This window comes from Erinaceus europaeus, chromosome 15, assembly GCF_950295315.1.
Source record: "Erinaceus europaeus chromosome 15, mEriEur2.1, whole genome shotgun sequence".
Lineage (NCBI taxonomy): Eukaryota > Metazoa > Chordata > Mammalia > Eulipotyphla > Erinaceidae > Erinaceus > Erinaceus europaeus.
Genome location: NC_080176.1, coordinates 23,852,318 through 23,874,197, shown reverse-complemented (window position 1 = coordinate 23,874,197; position 21,880 = coordinate 23,852,318). Strand labels below are relative to the sequence as shown.

Here is a 21,880-nt window from a genome sequence, read left to right as displayed (position 1 = left end):
CCCACCCGGAGCTAGGCGCCCTCTGGTTCCTGGGGTCTCTGGTTTTCCTGCCTCTCAGGTCCTGTCCTCACCTTGGGCTCACTCACTTGCCACCTCCAGGGACAGGGTTCTGCTGCCCTGCTGTGCCAGCGCTCTGTCCCCTTACCTCACAGTCCCCCAGCCTCACTGGCTACAGACACCAGGGTCTGCAGTCCTCGAAGGGAACGTGGTCCCACCAGTCAGGTCTCCCGCAGCTACTCCTCAGGAGTTAGGGTTAGCCATTCGTCCCCAGGCAAGGGCTGGTCAGTGGCATCAGCCTTGCCCAGGGCTCTGGGAGGCAGGAAGGAAGAGGAGTGTGTGTAGGGGGGAGGGGAGACGGCCGCCAAAGATCTCGGGAGGTGGTGCAGTGGATAAAGCATTGGACTCTCAAGCACAAGGTTCTGAGTTTGATCCTCAGCATGAAATGGGCCAGATTTCTCTCCCTCTCGTTCTCATAAATAAGAGGGGCTGGGTGATGGCACACCTAGTCGCACGTACACATTGCTGTGCTCAAGAACCCTGGTTCAAGCCCCCGCGCCTCACCTGCTAGAGAGAAGCAGGTCTGCAGGCCTCTATCTCCCCCCGCCTCTCTCAATTTCTCTCTATATACAAAAAAAAAATTACATATATATATATATATATATATATATATATATATATATATATGATCTTTGGGGCTGGGAGGCCAGTGGATGGTATCACTATGCACGAGGGAGGCCCTGGATTCATTCCTCTGCACGTATTCTGGCTTCGTCGTGACTATATATATGATAAAACTGTGTGGATGATGGGGGTGAGAGATGAGAAATCGTACCCAAACAATGACCATATTACTATAAACCATTGGCCTCTAATAAAATGATATGTTAATAGTTGTACACACACACACAGCAACCTGAGTGACCCCCCCCCCACGTCCCCGCAGGCGGCTGCCATGCCCAGCTCGGCGCTGTGGGCAGTGGACCTGTTCGGCCGGGTTCACACGCTGTCCACGGCAGGGCAGCACTGGGAACCCTGCCGCAATGGCCAGCTGGAGTTCAAGCGGGTCAGCGCAGCCACGCAGTGCTGCTGGGGCATCGCCTGTGACAACCAGGTGTACGTGTGTGTGCGTGCCAGCGACGTCCCTATCCGCCACCAGGAGGAAGCCTATGAGAACCAGGTGGGGAACTGGCTGTGGGCCGCACAGCGCTTGGGCTGTGGGGAACTAGCTTTGGGCTCAGGGAACGTGCTCAGTCCCATGCACAAGGTTCTGGGTTCAAGCCCCAGGTCTCTACCTGCAGAAGGTGGGAAGCTTCCTGAGCGCTAAAGCAGGTCTGCAGGTGTCTCTCTTTCTCCCTCTCTGAATTTCCCTCTCAGCTTCTGACTCTATCTAAAGCAGGCAAGAAAGGAAACAAAAAGCCACTGGGATTGGATTCGTCCTACAGGCACTGAGCCCCAGTGATAACCCTGGTGGCAACACATAAGAATTGGTAGTAGCCCGGCAGTGGTGCACCTGGCTGAGGGCACACATCTAGCATGCAAGAACTAGGGTTCAAGACCCTGGTTCCCACACCTGCAGGAGGTAAGCTTCATGAGTAGTGAAGCAGGTCTGCAGGTGTCTCTCTTGCTGTCTGTCAGCCCTCTCAGTTACTAACTCAATCCAGGAAACAAAACACAGGGATTGGTGGATTCATCCTGCAGGTACCAAGCCCTAGTGTTAACCATGGTGGTAACTTAAAAAAAATAATAAAAAAGAATCAGGTGGGGGGCCGGGTGGTAACACAGTGGGTTAAGCACACGTAGCACAAGGACCGGCAGTAGGATCCTGGTTCGAGCCCCCAGCTTCCCACCTGCAGGGGAGTCTCTTCACAGACTGTGAAGCAGGTCTACAGGTGTCTCTCATTTCTCTGTCAAAGGAAAAAAAAAAACAAGAGGAGGGGTACCTGAGTTGGGGGGTGCTGGGAAATTGAACCCTGCAGCCAGAATGTCCTGGCCTCCAGTCTGCTCACAACTGGATTCTGTGTATGTGTGTGTGCGCACACGCGCTTCAGGGTCTTTGAGCCCCCACGGTGTCCTCACCAAGGCAGAGTGGCCAGGGCTACTTGGGAGGATGGCTCCTGCCACCCCTTGGGCCCCTGTGGCTGGGAGCAGGCTGTCTCCCTTGTGTGTTCACCCCCACCCACCTTGGTGGGGGGGGGTGTCTCTGATCCACCCCAGGCCCACTGCCCCCTGAGCCTGCCCCCTTCCCCACTCCCACAGCGCTGGAACCCTGTGGGCGGCTTCTGCGAGAAGCTGCTGCCCAGCGACCGCTGGCCGTGGAGCGACGTGAGTGGGCTCCAGCACCGGCCGCTTAGTGGGGTGGCGCTGCCCTCGCCCCACTGGGAGTGGGAGTCCGACTGGTACGTGGATGAGAATTTTGGAGGGGAGCCCACCGAGAAAGGGGTAGGTGGACCAGCTGCCCGCCTGGGGTCCGACAGGGCGGGGTGCTGTCCCTGCTTCTGCACGGGGCTGGTGGGAGGCCCAGCCGCCACCCTCACATGCTGTCCCAGGTGCTGCCTACCTGCTTCTGCTCTGGGGTCGGGGTGGGGGGGAACTGGTGCTTTGCAACTTGCCGGGCTCCTTTCTTCTCCCCTGACCCCCTTGTCCCCAGGGCCTCACAGCGCCCCTTACTGACATTTCAGGGCTGGACCTATGCCATCGACTTCCCCGCCACCTACACGAGAGACCAGAAGTGGAATTCTTGTGTCCGGAGGCGCAGGTGGATCCGCTACCGGAGATACAAGTCCTGCGACGCCTGGGCCAAGGTCACAGTGCGGCCGGCTGTCCCCCCCCCCGGAGGGAGGACCTCACACAGGACCTGACCCTGCCTGGCCCTGGCCCTGGCCCTGGCCCTGGCCCTGGGGAGGTGGCAGCAGAGAGACTGGGGGTGCTCACCTTGCCCTCCCAACAAGGCAGCTGCTCTGCTCTTGGGTCCTTCTGGAGGCCCAGAGCAAGCTCCCAGCTCAGGGTGCAGGGCCTGGGCAGGAGAGGAAGGCCTCAGCCCCCACCCCAGGCCTCTCCAGAGGGTCCCTACTATGAGGTGGGCCCACTACCCAGCCTGCCAGCCCTGGGCAGGACCAGGGAATGGCAAGCAGGTCTGGGAAGCCAAGGCCTGTGGCCATGACCACGTGCCCGCTTCCTATCTCAGATCCCCTCCCAGGAGGACCCCAAGCAGCTGCCGGACCCCTTCAACGACATCTCCGTGGGTGGCTGGGAGGTCTCTGACGAGCCCTTGGGCCGCCTGTCTGTGTGGGCTGTGTCTCTGCAGGGCAAGGTGAGCCTGCTCCCCCATCCAGCAGGAGAGGACCCACACACACGCACAGGGGAGGAACTGGCCTTCCTGGTATCCCTGGGGGGCTTGCCTTGTCCCCTATGTTGTCCCTGTTTCCCTGAGCCTGCTCCCTGAGACCCTTGGGGTCCTGCTCTTCCCAGAAACCTCTGTCCACCACAGCCCAGCCTGTCACTTCCCTGAGCCCCCAACACTGAGTCCCCCCACCAGCTCCTTATGCCACCTCCTCCAAGAAGTGGCTGCTAGAGTCAGACATGGCAGTGGGGAGAGAGGGATGGGAGAGTAGCTGGCTGGGCCTAGAAGCGGAGCTCACCACAAAGGACCCTGACTGCTATGTGCACAGCCCAAGGTTGAGCCCCACAACCACCTGGAGGGCCATGCCACCGGCAGCAGCTCTGCTGCTGTGGTTTCTCTAGCTGAATGAAAAGGCAGCCAGGGAGCAGTGAAATCACACGTGTGTAAAAAGAAGCCTAGCTCCTCGGGGGCCAGGCAGTGGTGCAGTGGGTTAAGTGCACATGGTGCGAAGCACAAGGACCTGTTAAGAATCCTGGTTTGAGCCCCCGGCTCCCCAACTGCAGGGGTTTGCTTCACAGGCGGTGAAGCAGGTCTACAGGTGTCTATCTTTCGCGCCCCCAGTCTTCCCCATCTCTTTGAATTTCTGCCCTATCCAACAATAGCAACAATAATGATGTTGGGGAAAATGGCCTCCAGGAACAGTGGATTTGTAGTGTAGGCACCAAGCTCCAAGGACAATCCTGGAGGCAAAAAACAAATAAACAAAAAAAGGCCTAGCTCCTCAAGAGAAAAGGGAAAAGCAAAGTGGGTGGTGGATGAATAGATGGACAGATGGACTTGTGGGTGGATGGGTGTGTACTGTGCATATATGGGAAGGTAGGTGGATGGATGGTTGGATAGACGGACGGGAGGGGCTGGGCTTTCAGAGGACAGGAGGTGGCCTCAGTAACTGAGCTGGGCAGTAAGAGCTTCCCCAGGCGGTGGCAGTAGATGCCTTCCACACCTCTGCCTAGTTTCAGAGGGGACATGCTGGGGGTGGTGGTGGTGGCCACAGTCTCCAACCAGAGGGATCCCTCAACACCTGAGAGGAGCACTCAGCCCCGCACACCCCTTTTGTTCAAGGAGAAAGAAGCAGGCATTTGAGATCTTTCTAGGGAGAGGGCTGGGAGTGGGGGTTGTTTCTGCACTGAACTACCAGGCACCCAGGCTTTCCCAAAGCCGGCTGTCCTGAGAACATGTGGCCACCAGGGGGCGCAGGGCACCAGGGCTGGAGTTCTGGTGGGGGTGAGAAAGGAGATGGGGGGGGGGGAGTCATGAGCTGGCAGGAACATTGGCTGGGCCCTCCATGGGAGACCCAGGACAGTTGGGAAGCCACCTTGCCCAGCCCGACTCCCCAGGGAGCCAGTGGAGTCCCTGCGAAACACAGCTAAGCTCAGAGCTGGCCTGCCCGCCCTGTGGCTTCTGTCCCCTCCCAGGTGTGGTACCGCGAGGATGTCAGCCACCCCAGCCCCGAAGGCTCGGCATGGTGCCCGGTGGACACCCCGGGGGAGGTGGCGCAGATCAGCTGCGGGCCCCACGACCTGCTGTGGGCCACACTCTGGGAGGGCCAGGCATTGGTCCGGGAAGGAGTCAGCAGGAACAACCCCAGAGGTGGGCAGCCCTGCACTGAGATGGGGAGGGGAGGTGAGGTACTGAGGGGGGGGGGCTGAGCCAGGCTCAGCCCCGCCCCCCCCCTGAGAGCCCTCTTGCTATATGGCGGGGCGGGCAGGAAGCTCCTGGTGCGTTGTGGACCCCCCCACGGCTGAGAACGGGATCATGCATGTGTCTGTGGGAGTCAGCGCGGTCTGGGCCGTGACCAAGGACCGGAAGGTGAGTGGGGCCCTGGGTAATGCGGGGTGTGTGTGTGTGTGTTTGCAAACCTGGTGCTCTTCTGGTCTGAAGGATCTGGCGTGGGGGATGTCTGGTGCTTTCAGAACCTCTCCCCATACCCCAAGCAGAATGACAGCTCTGCCAGTGGCCATGGAGGCAGCGAAGCCTTCTGAAGCCCTGAGTTAATGGAGCCTCTTCCCCACCTCACCCCTCTACTTTTCCAAGAGCTCTTTCTCTGCCCCCACCTCCCCTTGATTTCAAGATTTATTCATTTGTCATCTGTGTGACAGGTTTGAGCTTGGCTCCCACTGTGATGAAGAAAGCTTTGGTGCTGTGCTCTCTCTTACTCTCTTTCTCTGCCTCTGTGTAAAAAGGGGAAAAAAGAGCAACTTTTATTCATGTGTTAATGATATACACAGAGAGAACCAGAGCGTCACCCTGGCACATGTGATGCCAGGATCAGACTCGGGACTTCATGCTTGAGAGCCCACTGCTTTATCCACTGCCCCACCGCTGCCCTGGCACTCTGTGCAAAGGGGATTCTTCTGAGCTACCTCTCCAGCCCCAATTTTTTATTATGTATTTCCAGAGACAGAAAAACACTAAAGTGCCGCACTGCACCCTGCACTGGTGCCAGGGTGTTCTCATGTGTGCTGAGGGCTTGAACCCAGGCTGCACTTAGTACAAGACAGCCTCCCAGCCTGTCACGTCATCCCCAGGGCTGGTGTTCTTTTTATGCTTTTTATTATCACTGGGTTTCCTCAAGTCGGGGCTGGCTTTTTTTTTTAATCTTTATTAGATAGAGACAGCCAGAAATAAAGAGGGAAGGGGGTGACAGAGAGGGAGAGAGACAGAGAGGCACCTACAGCCCTGCTTCACCATTTGTGAAGCTTTCCCCCTGCAGGTGGGTGCCAGGGGCTTGAATCTGGGTCCTTGCACACTGTAACATGCACTCAACCAGGTGCACCACCACCTGGCCCCCTATGGGGCTGACTTTTTCAGATAGAAACAACTCTAATTTAAAAAAAAATTTTTTTTTTTAAATTTGTTCACCAGGCTTCACCACTATGGACTGACTTTCAGTAGAGAGACATGGGGTGTGTGGGGGGGGGGTCGCAGCACCAGAGCTTCCTCCAGTGCAATGGGGGCTGGGCTTGAACCTGGGTCACACACACGGTAAAGCAGTGCACCATCCACGTGAGCTATTCGGCTGGCCTGATGCCTGGTGTTCTTGCATCATCCGGGGGTCGGGCCCAGGGCCTTGTGCACAGAAGTCATGTGCCCCGCCCACCCTTGAGTCGCATGATACACTCAGTCAGGGCTTTGCACACGAGGAGCGAGGAAGAGGCACCACTGCAGTGTCTGCCCATGGTGCTCCCGTGGTGCTGGGGCTTGAACCCAGGATCTTGCACACATGGGGAATGCTCTTCCTGGGTAGCCACCTCCCAGGCTCCTCTGTCTGGAGCACAGCCCTGGGCACCAGTGGGCCTGCAGGAAGCCCATCTCTCCCTCCTGCCAGGTGTGGTTCCGGAGAGGTGTCAACTCCCACAACCCCTGTGGCACCAGCTGGATCAAGATGGTGGGAGAGATGCTCATGGTGGATGTGGGACTCAACGACCAGGTGTGTGTGGGTCCCGGCCCAGGCTCCGAGCCAGAAGCTCTTGTGGTGGGGGCCCTGGTGCCTGCCGCAGCTCCTTCCTGGCGGTCACCTTGTGATCCTGGCGTGGGGCTCCCCAGCTACTTCACAAACCCCTCCAGCCTGTGGGGGCACCTACCCGCCACTCTGTCCTCCCTTAGAGCAGGGACAGCCTGGGGGTGCCAAGTCCTCCTGCCAGACTGACATGGGGGGACCACAGCTGCTCTCACCGTCGTTACCTGCAGTGGCATCTCCTACTGACCTGTGGTAACACTGAAGGCAGACCCCCCTCTGCACTGAACTTGAGGCTCTTCCTGGGGACTTGCTGGCGTCCATGTGCCCTGCACCCTCCTCCCCACCCAGGTGACCAGGGCACATGTCCCTGCCCACAGGGACCCAGCACCAGAAGGAGGTGTGGAGCCAGGGGACAAAAACTGTGGCCAGCCAGTGAGGTCACATGTGCCTAGTGCCCTCTCTGATCCCTCAGCTACCCAGCTCAGTACCCAAAGACCTGGGGGAGACACGCCTGGCGCCTTTGCCCGTAGCAGTGAGGTCAGCTCCGTGAAGCTGTTGCCATCTTTCTTAACATGGGGACAAACCAGAGGGATAGCTCAGTGGGCAGGGTGCCTGCCTTGCCACACGTGGCCCCGACTGAAACTCTGGCACCACATGTTCCAGTGCTGTGGTGTCTCCCTGCCTTGCTCTGTTTCTATCTATCTGTCTGTCTCTGTCTGATGATAAAGCCATCCCTCACTGGTGAAGCTGTGCACGTGAAAGGCCCCAAGCCCCACTCAGGGCTCACTCGGAGCACCCCCCCCCATACACTGAGAAAAGAGGGTATGCTTCTGGCCCATCACAGCACCCCGGTCCACCCTGCTCTGGGCCCCTGAAGCAAAAGAGCCAGAACGGGTGGCCGCTTCTCTCAGGTGTGCCAAGCCGTCTCCCGGCCCCTGGGCTTCTCCCAAGCTGTCTCCCACCCACACCCCACGAGCATCCCAGCCCTGGCTCACGTGCCCCCCTCTCGACTCCCCACCCTGCACTGTGGGCTTTGCCTATGGATTCAGGGTACCCTTCCCTCAGACACTCCCCCCAAGGCCAGCGCAGCCCCCACCCTTCTGTTCCAGGTCTGGGGCATTGGCTGTGAGGACCACGCTGTATACTTCCGCCAGGGCGTCACCCAGAGCGAGCTCAGCGGGAAGACGTGGAAGGCCATTGTGGCTGTCAGGGAGTGTGACCGCTCACACTCTGGCAGCTCCTCCAGTCTCCTCAGGTGACCCTGGGCAACAGGCCCTGAAGATGGGGGGAGGCTGTGAGAAATCCCCGGGGGGGGGGTTGCTGGGAGTGGGCGAGACTGCTACCAGGTTCTGTCCAAGCAGCAGTCACAGTCTGAGAAGAGGAAGGGGGGCTGTCGTGGCAGAAGGCACATGGCACCAGGTGTGAGGGTGATAGGTGGGGAGGGGAAAGCCTTTGCTAGGGGGACCTTGGAGTCCCTGCCTCCTTAAAGAAAAGGGGAACAGGGGTCGGGCAGTAGTGTACCAGCTAAGTGCACATATTACCATGTGTGCTTAATTGGGGGTTTGAGCCCTACCTCCCACCCCTCCACTCCCCACCTGCAGGAGGGCCACTTCATGAGTGGTAGAGCAGGGACACAGGTGTCTGTCTTTCCTTCTCTATCTCCCTCTCTTCTCTCAATTTCTCTCTGTCTAATCAAAAATAATAGGAAAAAGAAAAAGGCGGGGGGGGGGGAGGGGAGAGGAAAAAATGGCCGCTGGGAGTGGTGGCACCGAGCCCCTGCAATAATGCTGGTGGCATTAGGGAGGAGGAAGCAGCGGAGGAGGAGTGGTGGTGTCCCTATGAGCCTGTCACATTCAGGCCCGCCCCAGAGTTCTGTAGCTCTGGTCAGCTCAGGCCTGTCCTGGGGGAGGTTTTGCAGTTTTTGCAAGGTGTCGGGTGTAGCTGAGAGCTGGGGCCCAGAGAGCAGAGAGGAGGAGGATCCCTGGAGCTCTGGAAGGCGATGGGTCCCAAGTGGCAACCCAGAGCTTACCTGCCAGCTCTCGCCACACAGGCTTGGGGCTCAGCCATCGGCTGCAGAGAGAGGTCGAGTTGTGGTATCAGTGCCCCTGCTCCCTGTGCTTCAGCTTCCTTCTCATCAGGAAGCCTGGGGGACACAGCTCCTCGAGGAGCCAAGCCCAGGGAGTGCCTGGCCAGGAGCCCTCAGCCATGGGCAAAGGTTTATGCAAACGAGGTTGCCGGGCAGTTCTGATTGGTGGAAAGGTCATCAGCAGTGGCTGACCAACCCTGGGAGGGCGTGAGCTGGAGGGTGGACCCACCTGGGCTCCTGACAAGGCACACCTACCATTCATTCCTGCCTCCTGCCCACTCCTTAGCCTCCTGGCTCTGCTGGCTTCTTACCGAGGCTCAGGACTGGCTCCACGTTCATGCTTAACTCTTCGAAATGTCTGTCACTGAAGCCCGGGCTCTCCCCAGTGTGCAGTCCAGGCCCCTTGCTCCACCAACTCAGATCTAGTCACTCTACCACACAGTGGGCAGGCTCGGCCTTGGATCCCCCAGGGATTAGGCTCCTCAGCTGGTGGCTCTCAAATCAACAGACAGCACGTTGGAGTCAACTGAACAGTCTCACAGACTACACATGCCAGGTCTACAGACCTTGAGTCTAGCAACAGCTTCTTTGTTTCCTTTTTTCTTAAAGAATTTATTTATTATTTATTCATGAGAAAGATAGGAGAGAGAAAGAACCAGACATCACTCTGGTATATGTGCTGCTGGGGATTGAACTCAGGACCTCATGCTTGAGAGTTCAATGCTTTATCCACTGTGCCACTTTCCGGACCACGCTTCTTCGTTTTCTTTAAAGAGTTTTTTTTTTTTCCCCTCCAGGGTTATTGCTGGGTTCGGTGCCTGCACCATGAATCCACCGCTCCTGGAGGCCATTTTTTTCCCTTTTTGTTGCCCTAGTTGTTGCAGCCTCGTTGCGGTTATCATTGCCATTGTTGACGTTGCTTTGTTGTTGGATAGGACAGAGAGAAATGGAGAGAGGAGGGGAAGACAGAGAGAGAGGGGAGAGAAAGATAGACACCTGCAGACCTGCTTCACCGCCCGTGAAGCGACTCCCCTGCAGGTGGGGAGCCGGGGGCTCGAACCGGGATCCTTACGCCGGTCCCTGCGCTTTGCGCCAAGTGCGCCCGACTCCCTCTTTAAAGAGTTATTATTAACCAGAGCTCTACTTGGCTATGACTTATGGTGATGCTGGGGATTGAACTTGGAACCTCAGGCTCAGGCATAAAAGTTTTTTTTTTACATAACTGTGATACTATCTCTCCAGCTCCAGTTTTATTATTTACTAATGAGAGAGAGAGAGAGAACCAGAGCATCATTCTGATACATGCAGTGCCAGGGATTGAACTAGAAACTTCATGCTTGAGAGTCCAGCACCTTACTGCTGTATGCTCACATACACACACCTTCTTAAACATGACACCCCAATCATAAAAACAAAAGGAAAGATGAATAAATTGGACTTTGTCCAAATCAGAAGTTGAGGAAAATTAAAAAAAAACTTGACTACTAAAAGAACAATAAATATATGACCCACAGATTGGGAGAAACAATTTGCAAGTCACTTATTTGACAAGGGTCTAGTGTCCAGAACCTGTAAGGAACAAAAGGACAGCCTGACTCAAAGAGGGCTGGGAAGGGACAGTGGAGATAGCATAATGGTTATGCAAGGAGACTCTCATGCCTAAGGCTCCCAGGTCTCAAGTTCAATCCCCCACACCACCACAAGCCAGAGCTGAACAGTGTTCTGGTAAAAAAAAAAAAAGAAAGAAAAAGGGGAAAAAAACTACAAAAGGCTGGGAGATAACAGTCACACAGAAGATTTTTTTTTTAATTGGGGAATTAATGTTTTACATTGAACAGTAAATACAATAGTTTGTACATGCATAACATTCCCCAGTTTCCCATTTAAAAATACAACCCCCACTATGTCATTTATCATCCTTCATGGACCTGTATTTTCCCCACCCACCCTCCCCAGAGTCTTTTACTTTGGTGCAATATGCCAATTCCATTTCAGGTTCTACTTGTGTTTTCGTTTCTGATCTTGTTTTTCAACTTCTGCCTGAGAGTGAGATCATCCCATATTCATCCTTCTCTTTCTGACTTATTTCTCTCAACATGATTTTTTCAAGGTCCATCCAAGATCGGCTGAAAACGGTGAAGTCACCATTTTTCACAGCTGAGTAGTATTCCATTGTGTATATATACCACAACTTGCTCAGCCACTCATCTGTTGTTGGACACCTGGGTTGCTTCCAGATTTTGGCTATTACAAATTGTGCTGCCAAGAACATATGTGTACACAGATCTTTTTGGGTGGATGTGTTGAGTTCCTCAGGATATATCCCCAGGAGAAGAATTGCAGGGTCATAGGGTAGGTCCATTTCTAGCCTTCTGAGAGTTCTCCAGACTGTTCTCCACAGAGGTTGGACCAATTGACATTCCCACCAGTAGTGCAGGAGGGTTCCTTTGACCCCACACCCTCTCCAGCATTTGTTGCTGTTACCTTTTCTGATGTATGACATTCTCACAGGAGTGAAATGATATCTCATTGTTGTTTTTATTTGCATTTCTCTGACAATCAGAGACTTGGAGCATTTTTTCATGTGTTTCTCAGCCTTTTGGATCTCTTCTGTGGTGAATATTCTGTCCATGTCCTCCCCCCATTTTTGGATGGGGTTATTTGTTGTCTTGTTGTTGAGTCTGGCAAGCTCTTTATATATGTTGGTTATTAAACTCTTATCTGATGTATGACATGTAAAGATCTTCTCCCATTCTGTGAGGGGTCTCTTGGTTTAGGTAGTGGTTTCTTTTGCTGTGAAGAAGCTTTTTAATTTTATGTAGTCCCATAGGTTTATACTTGCCTTAGTCTTCTTTGTAATTGGATTCATTTCATTGAAAATGTCTTTAAAATTTATGCGGAAAAGAGTTCTGCCAATATTTTCCTCTAAGTATCTGATAGTTTCTGGTCTAACATCCAAGTCCTTGATCCACTTGGAATTTACTTTTGTATTTGGTGAAATACAGTGATTCAGTTTCATTCTTCTGCATGTTTCAACCCATTGTTTCCAACACCATTTGTTGAAGAGACTCTGCTTTCCCCATGTAATAGTCTGAGCCCTTTTGTCAAAGATTAGATGTCCATAGGTGTGGGGCCTCATTTCTGGGCTCTCAATTCTATTCCACTGGTCAGTGTGTCTGTTCATGTTCCAGTACCAAGCAGTTTTGATGACAATGGCCCTATAATACAGTTTGAGATCTGGCAGTGTGATGCCTCCAGTTCTATTCTTTTTTCTCAAGATTGTTTTGGCAATTCTAGGTCTTTTCTGGTTCCAGATAAACATTTGTAGCATTTTTTCTATTCTCCTAAAAAATGTGCTTGGGATCTTGATGGGGATAGCATTAAATTTGTAGATGGCTCTGGGTAATATATTCATTTTGATGATGTTAATTCTTCCAACCCATGAACATGGAATATCTTTCCACTTCTTTGTGTCTTTTTCAATTTCCTTGAGTAGTGATTCATCATTTTCAGTATACAAGTCTTTCACTTCTTTGGTTAGGTTTACTCCTAGATATTTTATTGTTTTTGTTGCTATAGTAAAAGGAATTGATTTCTGGATTTCAATTTCTTCTAACTTAGTGTTTGCATAGAGGAATGCCACTGACTTTTGAATGTTAATTTTATAGCCTGACACCTTAGTGTATTGCCTGATGATTTCCAAAAGCTTCTTGCTGGATTCCTTAGGTTTTTCCATGTATACTATCATGTCATCTGCAAATAAGGAGAGTTTGACTTCTTCTCTTCCAATCTGTATGTCTTTAATTCCTTGCTCCTGCCTGATTGCTATGGCAAGAACTTCCAACACTATGTTGAATAGTAATGGTGTTAGTGGGCAGCCCTGTCTAGTACCTGATCTGAGGGGAAATGCTTCCAGTTTTTCACCATTGAGTATGATGTTTGCTATATATAGACTCCACTATCTTGAGGAATTTTCCATCTATTCCCATTTTTTGTAGTGTTTTGATCATAAAGGGATGTTGTATTTTGTCAAAGGCTTTCTCTGCATCTATTGATATGACCATGTGGTTTTTGGTCTTGCTTTTGTTGTGGTGGTGGATCACACTGATTGGTTTACATATATTAAACCAACCTTGCATGCCTGGGATAAATCCCACTTGGTCATGATGAACAATCTTTTTGATATACTGCTGTATCCACTTGGCTAGAATTTTGTTCAATATTTTCGCATCTATGTTCATCAGAGATATTGGTCTGTAGTTTTCTTTTTTGGTTGTGTCCCTGTCTGCTTTTGGTATCAGGGTGATATTGGCTTCATAGAAGCTGGCAGGGAGTATTCCAGTGTCTTCAGTCTTCTGGAAGACTTTTAAAAGTAGAGGTATTAGTTCTTCTTTGAAGGTTTTGTAGAATTCATTTGTAAAACCATCTGGTCCAGGACTTTTATTTTTGGGGAGATTTTTGATAACTGTTTCAATTTCATTAGCTGTGATGGGCCTGTTCATGTTATCCATTCCTATCTTTTTTAATCTTATCTATTTTAAAGTCTATCATGTCAGATATGAGAATAGCTGTTCCTGCCCTTTTTTGTGGGCCATTGGCTTGTATGATAATTTTCCATCCTTTCACTTTAAGTCTGTGTTTGTCTTGTTGAGTTAGGTGGGTTTCCTGTAGACAGCATATTGTTGGGTTGTGTTTTCTGATCCATCTTCCTCCTCTGTATCTTTTCATAGGTGAATTCAGGCCATTGACATTTATTGAAATCAAAGACTGAAGATATTTTAACGCCATTCTTGTAGAGTTTTAGAGTGTTTTGATATATGTCCTATTTGTGGTGGTCTGGTTGTTTATAGGAGACCTTTCAGAACTTCTTTCAGGGCAGGCTTGGTGATGGTTTATTCCTTCAACTGTTGCTTGTCTGAGAAGGTTTTGATGCTTCCATCTAGTCTGAATGACAGTCTAGCAGGATATAGTATTCTTGGCTGAAAGCCTTTCTCATTGAGCACTCGATAGATATCTTGCCATTCTCTTCTGGCCTGTAGTGTTTGTATGCAGAAGTCTGCTGCTAATCTTATGGGTTTTCCTTTGTAGGTGACTCTTTGTTTTTCTCTTGCAGCCTTGAGGATCCTTTCTTTATCCTTATTCCTTTCCATTCTAAGTATGATATGTCTTGGTGTCTTTAGGTCTGGGTTAATTCTGTTTGGGACCCTCTGGGCTTCTTGAATCTTTATGTCTTTGGTGTTGTCTAGACTAGAGAAATTTTCAGCTATTATGGCTTGGAAAGTGCTTTCTTTCCTTCTCTTTCTTCCTCTGGTAAGCCAATAATGCGTATATTGTTTCTTTTGAAGTCATCCCATAGGACTCTGTTGTTGTTTTCAGTATCTCTTAATCTCCTTTTGAGATCTCTTACTTCTTTTTTAGTTGTCTCTAATTCATCCTCAATCTTGCTTATTCTGTCTTCAGCCTCATAGATTCTATTCTCTCTGCCCTCTACTGTTTTCTGGAGTTCATCTATTTTGTTGCCCTGCTCTGATACTGTTTTAGCTTGTTCAGCTAGTTGCATTCTTAGCTCAGCGATTTCAGCTTTCAGCTCTCTAATAACCATGAGATAATTAGTATTTTCTTCCATATTCTCATTTGTTGTTTCTGCATTTCTGATTACAATTTTTTCAAATTCTTTACTCACTCCTGTTATTATTTCCTTAGCCAATGTTTGGATGTTGAACTCGTTATTTTGTGCTTCACCCTCTGGAGGACTTTTAGCTGGACTCTTGTCCTGGTTGGATTCTCCAATATTTTTTCTTGTTGTTTTAACCATTTTATATATTATGAGTTCCCTTTATCAGTACTTTTCAAATTATTGATCACTATTGCCTGGATTGACTTGTGTCTAAGTAAGTTAATTAAAGGGTTCACAGTGGTGGAAGTTAACAGTTATTTCAATCCCTGAGTTGGAGCTCAGTGGTTTAAAAGCCTCTTTCTTTTTTTTTCCTTCCCTGTAGGCTATGGGAGCCTGAGGGCTTTTAAACTATCAATAGGCTTCTTAGCTTAATCACTGACTCCTGACCAAGAGATAAAGCAGGGTGTGGCAGAGATAATCCAGTGCTTATGCAAAGAGACTTTCACAGCCCCTCAGCTATGCCACCGAGATATAGGTCTTCTGAGTTTCCTGGTTAGATTTCTGTCCCCTGGTGTCCCTTCTTGTCACTGCTCCAGATTCTGAGGGTAGTAGCAATGGAGACTCAGAGTTGCACTTGGTGAGTCTCTGGGGAGTCCTCTCCTCCCTTCAGCTGTCCCCTTGTTGGTGGAGCAGACTGGAGGTGGTGTCTCAACTGGTAAACTGCTGAACTGTTAGCAGTCACTTAATCTCTCCTTAGGCTCCTCTCTCCTCTCTGTCACCAGCCACACGTGTTTGTACTAACTGGTATTTACTGGGTTCCTGTGGTCATTCTAGTCCTGTCTTGTTTCGGTCCCGGGTGGTCTCCTTTGGTATTCCTAGTTGATCTGGGAGAGGAGAGGAGAGGAGAGGAGAGGAGAGGAGAGGAGAGGAGAGGAGAGGAGAGGAGAGGAGAGGAGAGGAGAGGAGAGGAGAGGAGAGAAAGCGATCTGCTGCTCATAACTCCGCCTCCGGAAGTCGAATCTCCACACAGAAAATTTTTCATGCCTCTGGCTCCAAGGTTCCAGGCTCATTCCCTGGCACCACCATAACCTGGCGCTGAGCAGTGCTTTGGTAAAATCAGAAAGTAAATAAGTAAATACATCATCAAAGTGGTCTGAGGAGATAGAGTTCAGTACAGCACAGGACTTGCACACCCCAGACCCCCAGGTCCAGTCCCAGATACCACATGCTAGAGCTAGACAGTACTTCAGTCTTTTATAAGAATAAACAAATCAGGGCAGAGGGAAGATAGCATAATGGTTATGCAAACAGACTCTCATGCCTGAGGCTCCAAAGTCCCAGGTTCAATCCCCCCACCACCATAAGCTGAACAGTGCTCTGGTAAAAAAAAAAAAAAAAAAACAGACAGAAAAAAAGGAAAAAAGACGTGTGAAGTAATAAAAGGAGTTGAACTGCAAAGGACTCAGACATTTCTCCAAAGGAGATACATGAAACCCAACAAGCCCACAACAGGTGCTCAAGTCCTAGGGGAAATGCAAATCAAACCTCAGAACCCAGACCCAGCAGGGCAGCTGTCACTGAAAGGAAGGGCACTAACACGTGTGGAAAAGGGGCTATGAACCGGAAGTCTCACGCAGCTGGTGGAAACCTGGACGGCTGGCTGCAGCCTCTGCAGAAAACGGTCTGGCCGTTCCCTGGGACAGTGGAGTGACCTCATGGGCCAACCATTTCACTCTAAAGGAACTGACAAGCAAGTGCTCAGATACCTTCTGTAAACGTTTACAGAAGCACTGTTCGCAGCTGCCAAAAGAAGCCACTGTCCTGTGTGTGGGCAAATGAGATCTACCCAGCAACAGGCTGTGACTCGGTGGCCAGAGGAGTCAGTTACTGATGGGCTCCACTACTTGCTAGAACTTGACATTCTATTGTTGTGAAAAAGAAGCCTCACCAGAGATCATACCCCAGGCCCTGGAGATGCCATGGTGGTTGGGCACAGACATTGCATATGCTAGATGCCAGGTTTGATTCCCAGCACCACCAATAACCAGAGCCCTGGTCAAAAAAGAGAAAAAAAACCGTTACACATTCCATGCTGGCATTTAAAAGCATCTGGAATGTGTGAATACATACAGACAGCAAATTAGCAGTGGCCAGGGCCGGGGGAAGAGAGAAGGACAGCGAGGGGTCCTGAATGGGCACCAGGTCTCCATTAGGGATCGATGGAATGTTCTGGGGCTCGGTGATGGTCGTGCTCAGGGTCACTGCACTGTGTACTTATTTATTTTGCCTCCAGTCACTGAGGCACTATGAACCCACGGCTTCTGGTGGCCTTTTCTTTTTTTTTCATTTGATAGGACAGAGAGAAATTGAGAGGGGCCTGGTGGTGGTGCACCTAGTGGAATGCACATGTTACAGTGTGCAAGGACCAGGGTTCAAGCCCCCAGTCCCCACCTGCAGGGGGAAAGCTTTGCAAGTGAAGCAGTGTTGCAGGTGTCTGTCTCTACCTCTCTCTCCCATTCCTCTTGACTTCTGGCTGTCTCTATGCAATAAACAAAGGTAATTTAAAAAAAAAAAACATTAAAAATAAATTGAGAGGAGAGGGAGAGAAAGATACCTGCAGACCTGCTTCACCCCTTGTGAAATGTCCTGGCTGCAGGTGGGGGAAGGGGGCTCAAACCCAGGTCCTTTTGCACACCCTTGCATGTAGTACTATGTGCGCTTAACCGGGTGCCCCACGTCCCTGCTGTGTTTAAAATGGCACATGTTGTATCACTTGAGCTTTGCCACGACAGAACATTCTCCTGCACCCCCCTCCATGTACTGATCTGGTTGTCACCCAAGTTCCAGCTTCCACAGGAAGACAGTATGCAGGCCGTAGGGGGTTGGGGGGGGGGTCTATGAGATGTTGGGATAGACCCCTGTGATCGCAGCAAGGAGTCACCTGCTTGCCCCTCTTGTCCCCAGTGCTGGCTGCTTCTTCGGCGATGAGGTGAGGGGTGGCGGGGAGTCCTGCCCAGCAAGTGACACAGAGGCCTCCTCAGACATCGAGCGGCTGGGCCTCCACCAGCTTGGCCCCACAGAGCCTTTGGACAGTCCTAGGAGTCCCCCCTCCTGCGGGACCACAGAGGGAGCCGGGGAGGTCGCCGGCCTGGCCACCCAGACCTCAGGGGCCAAGCCGCACCCTGGACCTCCAGCCTCCCCTCCAGCTGAGCTTCCCTGGACCAACATCGACCTGAAGGAGCCCAAGAGAGCGCCCAGCCCAGCCACCACTGGCTTCCCTGGCACTTCCTCTGGGTTCCCAGCCCTGGGGATCCTCCCACTGGGCCTGGATGAGCCCTACTGTGCGGACGATCACCCCTTGTGGGCCTGGGTGTCTGGAGGGGCCTGTGCCGTGGAGGCTCACACCACACTCAAGTGGTTCAGCGTCCAGATGGGTAAGGACAATGCTGGGGGGCTCGTGGAGGGAAGTGGGGGGAGGGGGACATGGGCTGCTGCTTGAGTTCCCTGTGCCCAGCCAGAACTGCTAGAGGAGGGCAGTGCCTGGCATGTTGGTCCCAATAGGGCTGGCCTGGGGCAGGGGGGCACAGGCTGCCATGAGCCTGAGTGGTGTGGGGACTCATGGATAAACAGCCCGGGCTGCCGGCAGGCCTGTCCCCCTCGGTGCAGACACTCACCCTGGCCATCACTCCGGCCCAGACGGCCGCCTGGCGGAAGCAGATCTTCCAGCAGCTCACAGAGAGGACCAAGCGGGAACTGGAGAACTTCCGCCACTATGAGCAGGCTGTGGAGCAGGTAGGCAGCCCCCTGGGAAGGCAAGAGACAGACAGACAGGTGCATTCATCCCTCTGCCTACCTTGGATATAAAGCCTCCCCTTGGAAACCCTGGTAGATTTGCCCCCCAAGAACTCTGCTCACCCCAAAGGGGGAGGGGCCCAGTGACCGCATAGCAGCCCCGGGGTGGGAGCAGTCGCATCAACCTGTCCCCAGGGGGAACCCTGAGTGCCATTTGGGGGTGCTTTCCCCAGACGAATGGGAGCAGGGCAGAGGCCACCAGGGTTCCCTACGCACTCTCCCTGTGAGAACCAGGAGGACATGAGAATGCATGAGGAGTGGTGGGAACCCCCAGCCCCAGCCAGAGGGGGTGGCTCTGGGCAGGGGGAGCCTGCCTATGACACCCCCCACCTGTGCTGCAGTCGGTGTGGGTGAAGACGGGGGCCCTGCAATGGTGGTGTGACTGGAAGCCCCACAAGTGGGTGGACGTGCGCGTGGCCCTGGAGCAGTTCACAGGCCACGACGGTGCCCGGGACAGCATCCTCTTCATCTACTACGTGGTCCAGGAGGAGAAGAAGGTGGGCAGCAGGGCCGAGAGACAGGGAAGACATAGGAGGGAGTGCAGGACACACACATACACCCCTAATCACCCGCTAAGAGGCTCGAGCTGAGACCTGCGGTCCCTGACACGGTAGCCCTGGGTGACAGCAGCCCCAGTCAGACTCTCTTCATAGACTGTCAAGCTGTGAGTTTTCATACCGGAAGTGGGGTTCAGGAGGGGGGGGTACTCACCCTCCAGGGGCTGGGAGATGCCAGCTGGTTTACACCCCGATAGTCTGACACTAAAATGCTGTTCCTTTCTTTAAAAAAGTTTTATATTATTTAAATTATTTTAAAAATATTTTTTCTTGTCTCCTTTTTTAAAAAAATATTTATTTTCCCTTTTGTTGCCCTTGTTTTTTTTTGTTGTTGTTGTAGTTATTATTGTTGCTGTTATTGATGTTGTCATTGTCATAGGATAGGACAGAGAGAAGTGGAGAGAGGAGGGGAAGACGGGGAGAAAAAGATAAGACACCTGCAGACCTGCTTCACTGCTTGTAAAGTGACTCTTCTGCAGGTAGGGAGCCGGGGGCTCAAACTGGGATCCTTACGCTGGTCCTTGTGCTTTGCACCACGTGCGCTTAACCCGTTGTGCTACCGCCCGACTCCCTAAAATCATTTTTACCAGAGCCCTGCTCAACTACTGGAGCTGGGGATTGATCCTGGGACCTCAGAGACTCAGGAGAGTCTTTTTTGCATGACTGTCATGCTCTCTCTTCCAACCTTAAATTATTTTTTTATTAACGATTTAATAGTGGCTAACCACTGTGTGTTATGCAGTTCCACTGCTCCCAGACTGGCTTTTCCATTCTTCTTTTAAATATTTATTTATGAGAGAGGGGAGGAGAGAGAACTAGGGCATCACTCTGGCATATGTGATGACAGAGATCGAACTTGGTACCTTGTGCTTCAGGGTCCAATAGTTTATCCACAGCACCATCCTCAGGGAGCTTCTCTCTCTTTTTTTTTAAATTTTTTTTTAATATTTATTTTATTTATTTATTCCCTTTTATTGCCCTTGTTGTTTTATTGTTGTAGTTATTATTGTTGTTGTCGTTGTTGGATAGGACAGAGAGAAATAGAGAGAGGGAGGGGAAGACAGAGAGGAGGAGAGAAAGATAGATACCTGCAGACCTGCTTCACCGCCTGTGAAGCGACTCCCCTGTAGGTGGGGAGCCGGGGTTCGAACCGGGATCCGTATGCCGGTCCTTGTGCCTTGCGCCACCTGCGCTTAGCCCGCTGAGCTACAGCCCGACTCCCTCTCTCTTTTTTCTTAATATTTATTTATTCCCTTTTGCTGCCTTTGTTGTTTTATTGTTACAGTTATTATTGCTGTTGTTGGATAGGACAGAGAGCAATGGAGAGCGAAGGGAAAGACAGAGAGGGGGAGAGAAAGATAGACAGACCTGCTTCACCACCTGTGAAGTGACCCCTCTGCAGGTGGGGAGCTGGGGACTCAAGCCTGGATCCTTACGCCGGTCCCTGTGCTTTGCGCCACGTGCGCTACCGCCCAGTTCCCAGGAAGCTTTTCTTTTACTTTTTTTTTAAAATTATTTCTTTAGAGACTTATTTATTTGTATGAGCGAGAAGCAGAGCACCACTTTGGCAGATGTGGTACCAGGGGTCAAACCGGGGACCTGGCCCTTACAAGCCTTTCGTTCTGCCACTGAGCCACCTCCCTGGCCACAGAAAAGTAGGTCTTAGAACCGGGAGGTATCTCCATTGCACAAGGCCCTGAGTTCATGCCCCAGAATCACATGGGGGGGACCATGGGCAGGATGGTGGAGTAGTGCTGTGGTGTCTGTCAAAAGAAAAAGAAAAGCCAAAAAAAGTCAAAAAGAAAAAGAAAAGTGTAACACTGCTCAGCCAGTGCCACCCCACAAGCCCTCAGGCCTGCCCCCGAGCTCTGGGTATGGGGGTGATGACTCCACCCCCTGTGGACAGTACATCCACGTGTTCCTCAACGAGGTGACGGCGCTGGTTCCCGTGTTCAACGAGGCCAAGCACTCCTTCTGCCTCTATACCCCCGAGCGGACCCGGCGGAGGTGGCCCGTGCGCCTGGCTGCCGCCACCGAGCAGGACATGAATGACTGGGTGAGCGGGGGCCCTTCCCGCCTGGGCCCGGGGCTGCCTGCCTGCCCAGCGCTGACCCTCCTCCCCCGTCTTCCACTCAGCTTTCTCTGCTCAACCTGTCCTGCTGTGAGAGCCGCAGGGTCCACGGACGCCCGTCCCCTCAGGCCATCTGGTCGGTCACCTGCAAGGGGGACATCTTTGTGAGTGAGCCCAGCCCGGACCTGGAGGGTCCAGAGCACCCACTGCCCTGCGACCAGATGTGAGTGCCCACCAGAGGGCTCCGCCCAAGGGTCACCATCCCCTGTGTGTGGGGAGGGGACATGGCGCCACCCACCCCCGTTCTGCCCCAAGGCTGCTCCTGGCCTGTCCCCCGGAGCCATGAAGACCAGTATGTGTTTCTGTTCATCCTCTGTCCTTTGTCTGTCTGCTCTCTGAGGTCCCAGGTTCCCAGTGGGTTAAGTCAGGCCACCTCTGGTGATGGTGACAACCACCTCTGCCACCCAGGAGGCCACACTGTCACCAGGCAGCTCGGAGGTGACATCCTTTCAGCCAAGGGCCTGGGACAAGGGGACTGTGATGACAGACAGCTCTGCTCTCTGGGTGACATGTCTGCCCCCTCCCCAAGGGGCAGCATGGAGTGTGAGCTCCTGGCCTCTCTCTCCCCTTCCCCACCCTCACAGGTTCTGGCGGCAGATGGGGGGCCACCTGCGGGTAGTAGAGGCCAACGCCCGGGGTGTGGTGTGGGGCATTGGCTACGACCACACAGCCTGGGTGTACACTGGTGGCTACGGCGGAGGCTGCTTCCAAGGTGAGGAGGCCCCGCCCACTCCCCTTCCCGGTCCTCCCCTCCTGTAACCTCATCCCCATCTAGAT

At 52.3% G+C, this 21,880-nt stretch overlaps 1 protein-coding gene across 2 annotated transcripts in view; it reads left to right on the top strand.

Moving 5' to 3' along the window:
• Positions 1–929: 929 nt before the first annotated feature.
• The window catches only part of TECPR1 (tectonin beta-propeller repeat containing 1), a 28,763-nt gene continuing 7,812 nt past the window's right edge, over positions 930–21,880 (top strand). For both annotated transcript variants that reach the window (XM_007537570.3, XM_060173247.1), the window contains exons 1-14: positions 930–1,177; positions 2,257–2,439; positions 2,679–2,801; positions 3,185–3,310; positions 4,816–4,990; positions 5,109–5,209; positions 6,729–6,830; positions 7,970–8,115; positions 17,528–17,997; positions 18,210–18,355; positions 18,757–18,912; positions 20,879–21,028; positions 21,109–21,266; positions 21,688–21,815. In XM_007537570.3, the coding sequence (XP_007537632.1) occupies positions 953–1,177; positions 2,257–2,439; positions 2,679–2,801; positions 3,185–3,310; positions 4,816–4,990; positions 5,109–5,209; positions 6,729–6,830; positions 7,970–8,115; positions 17,528–17,997; positions 18,210–18,355; positions 18,757–18,912; positions 20,879–21,028; positions 21,109–21,266; positions 21,688–21,815 (2,389 nt within the window). In that variant the 5' untranslated portion in view covers positions 930–952. The remainder of the gene's footprint in view (positions 1,178–2,256; positions 2,440–2,678; positions 2,802–3,184; positions 3,311–4,815; positions 4,991–5,108; positions 5,210–6,728; positions 6,831–7,969; positions 8,116–17,527; positions 17,998–18,209; positions 18,356–18,756; positions 18,913–20,878; positions 21,029–21,108; positions 21,267–21,687; positions 21,816–21,880) is intronic.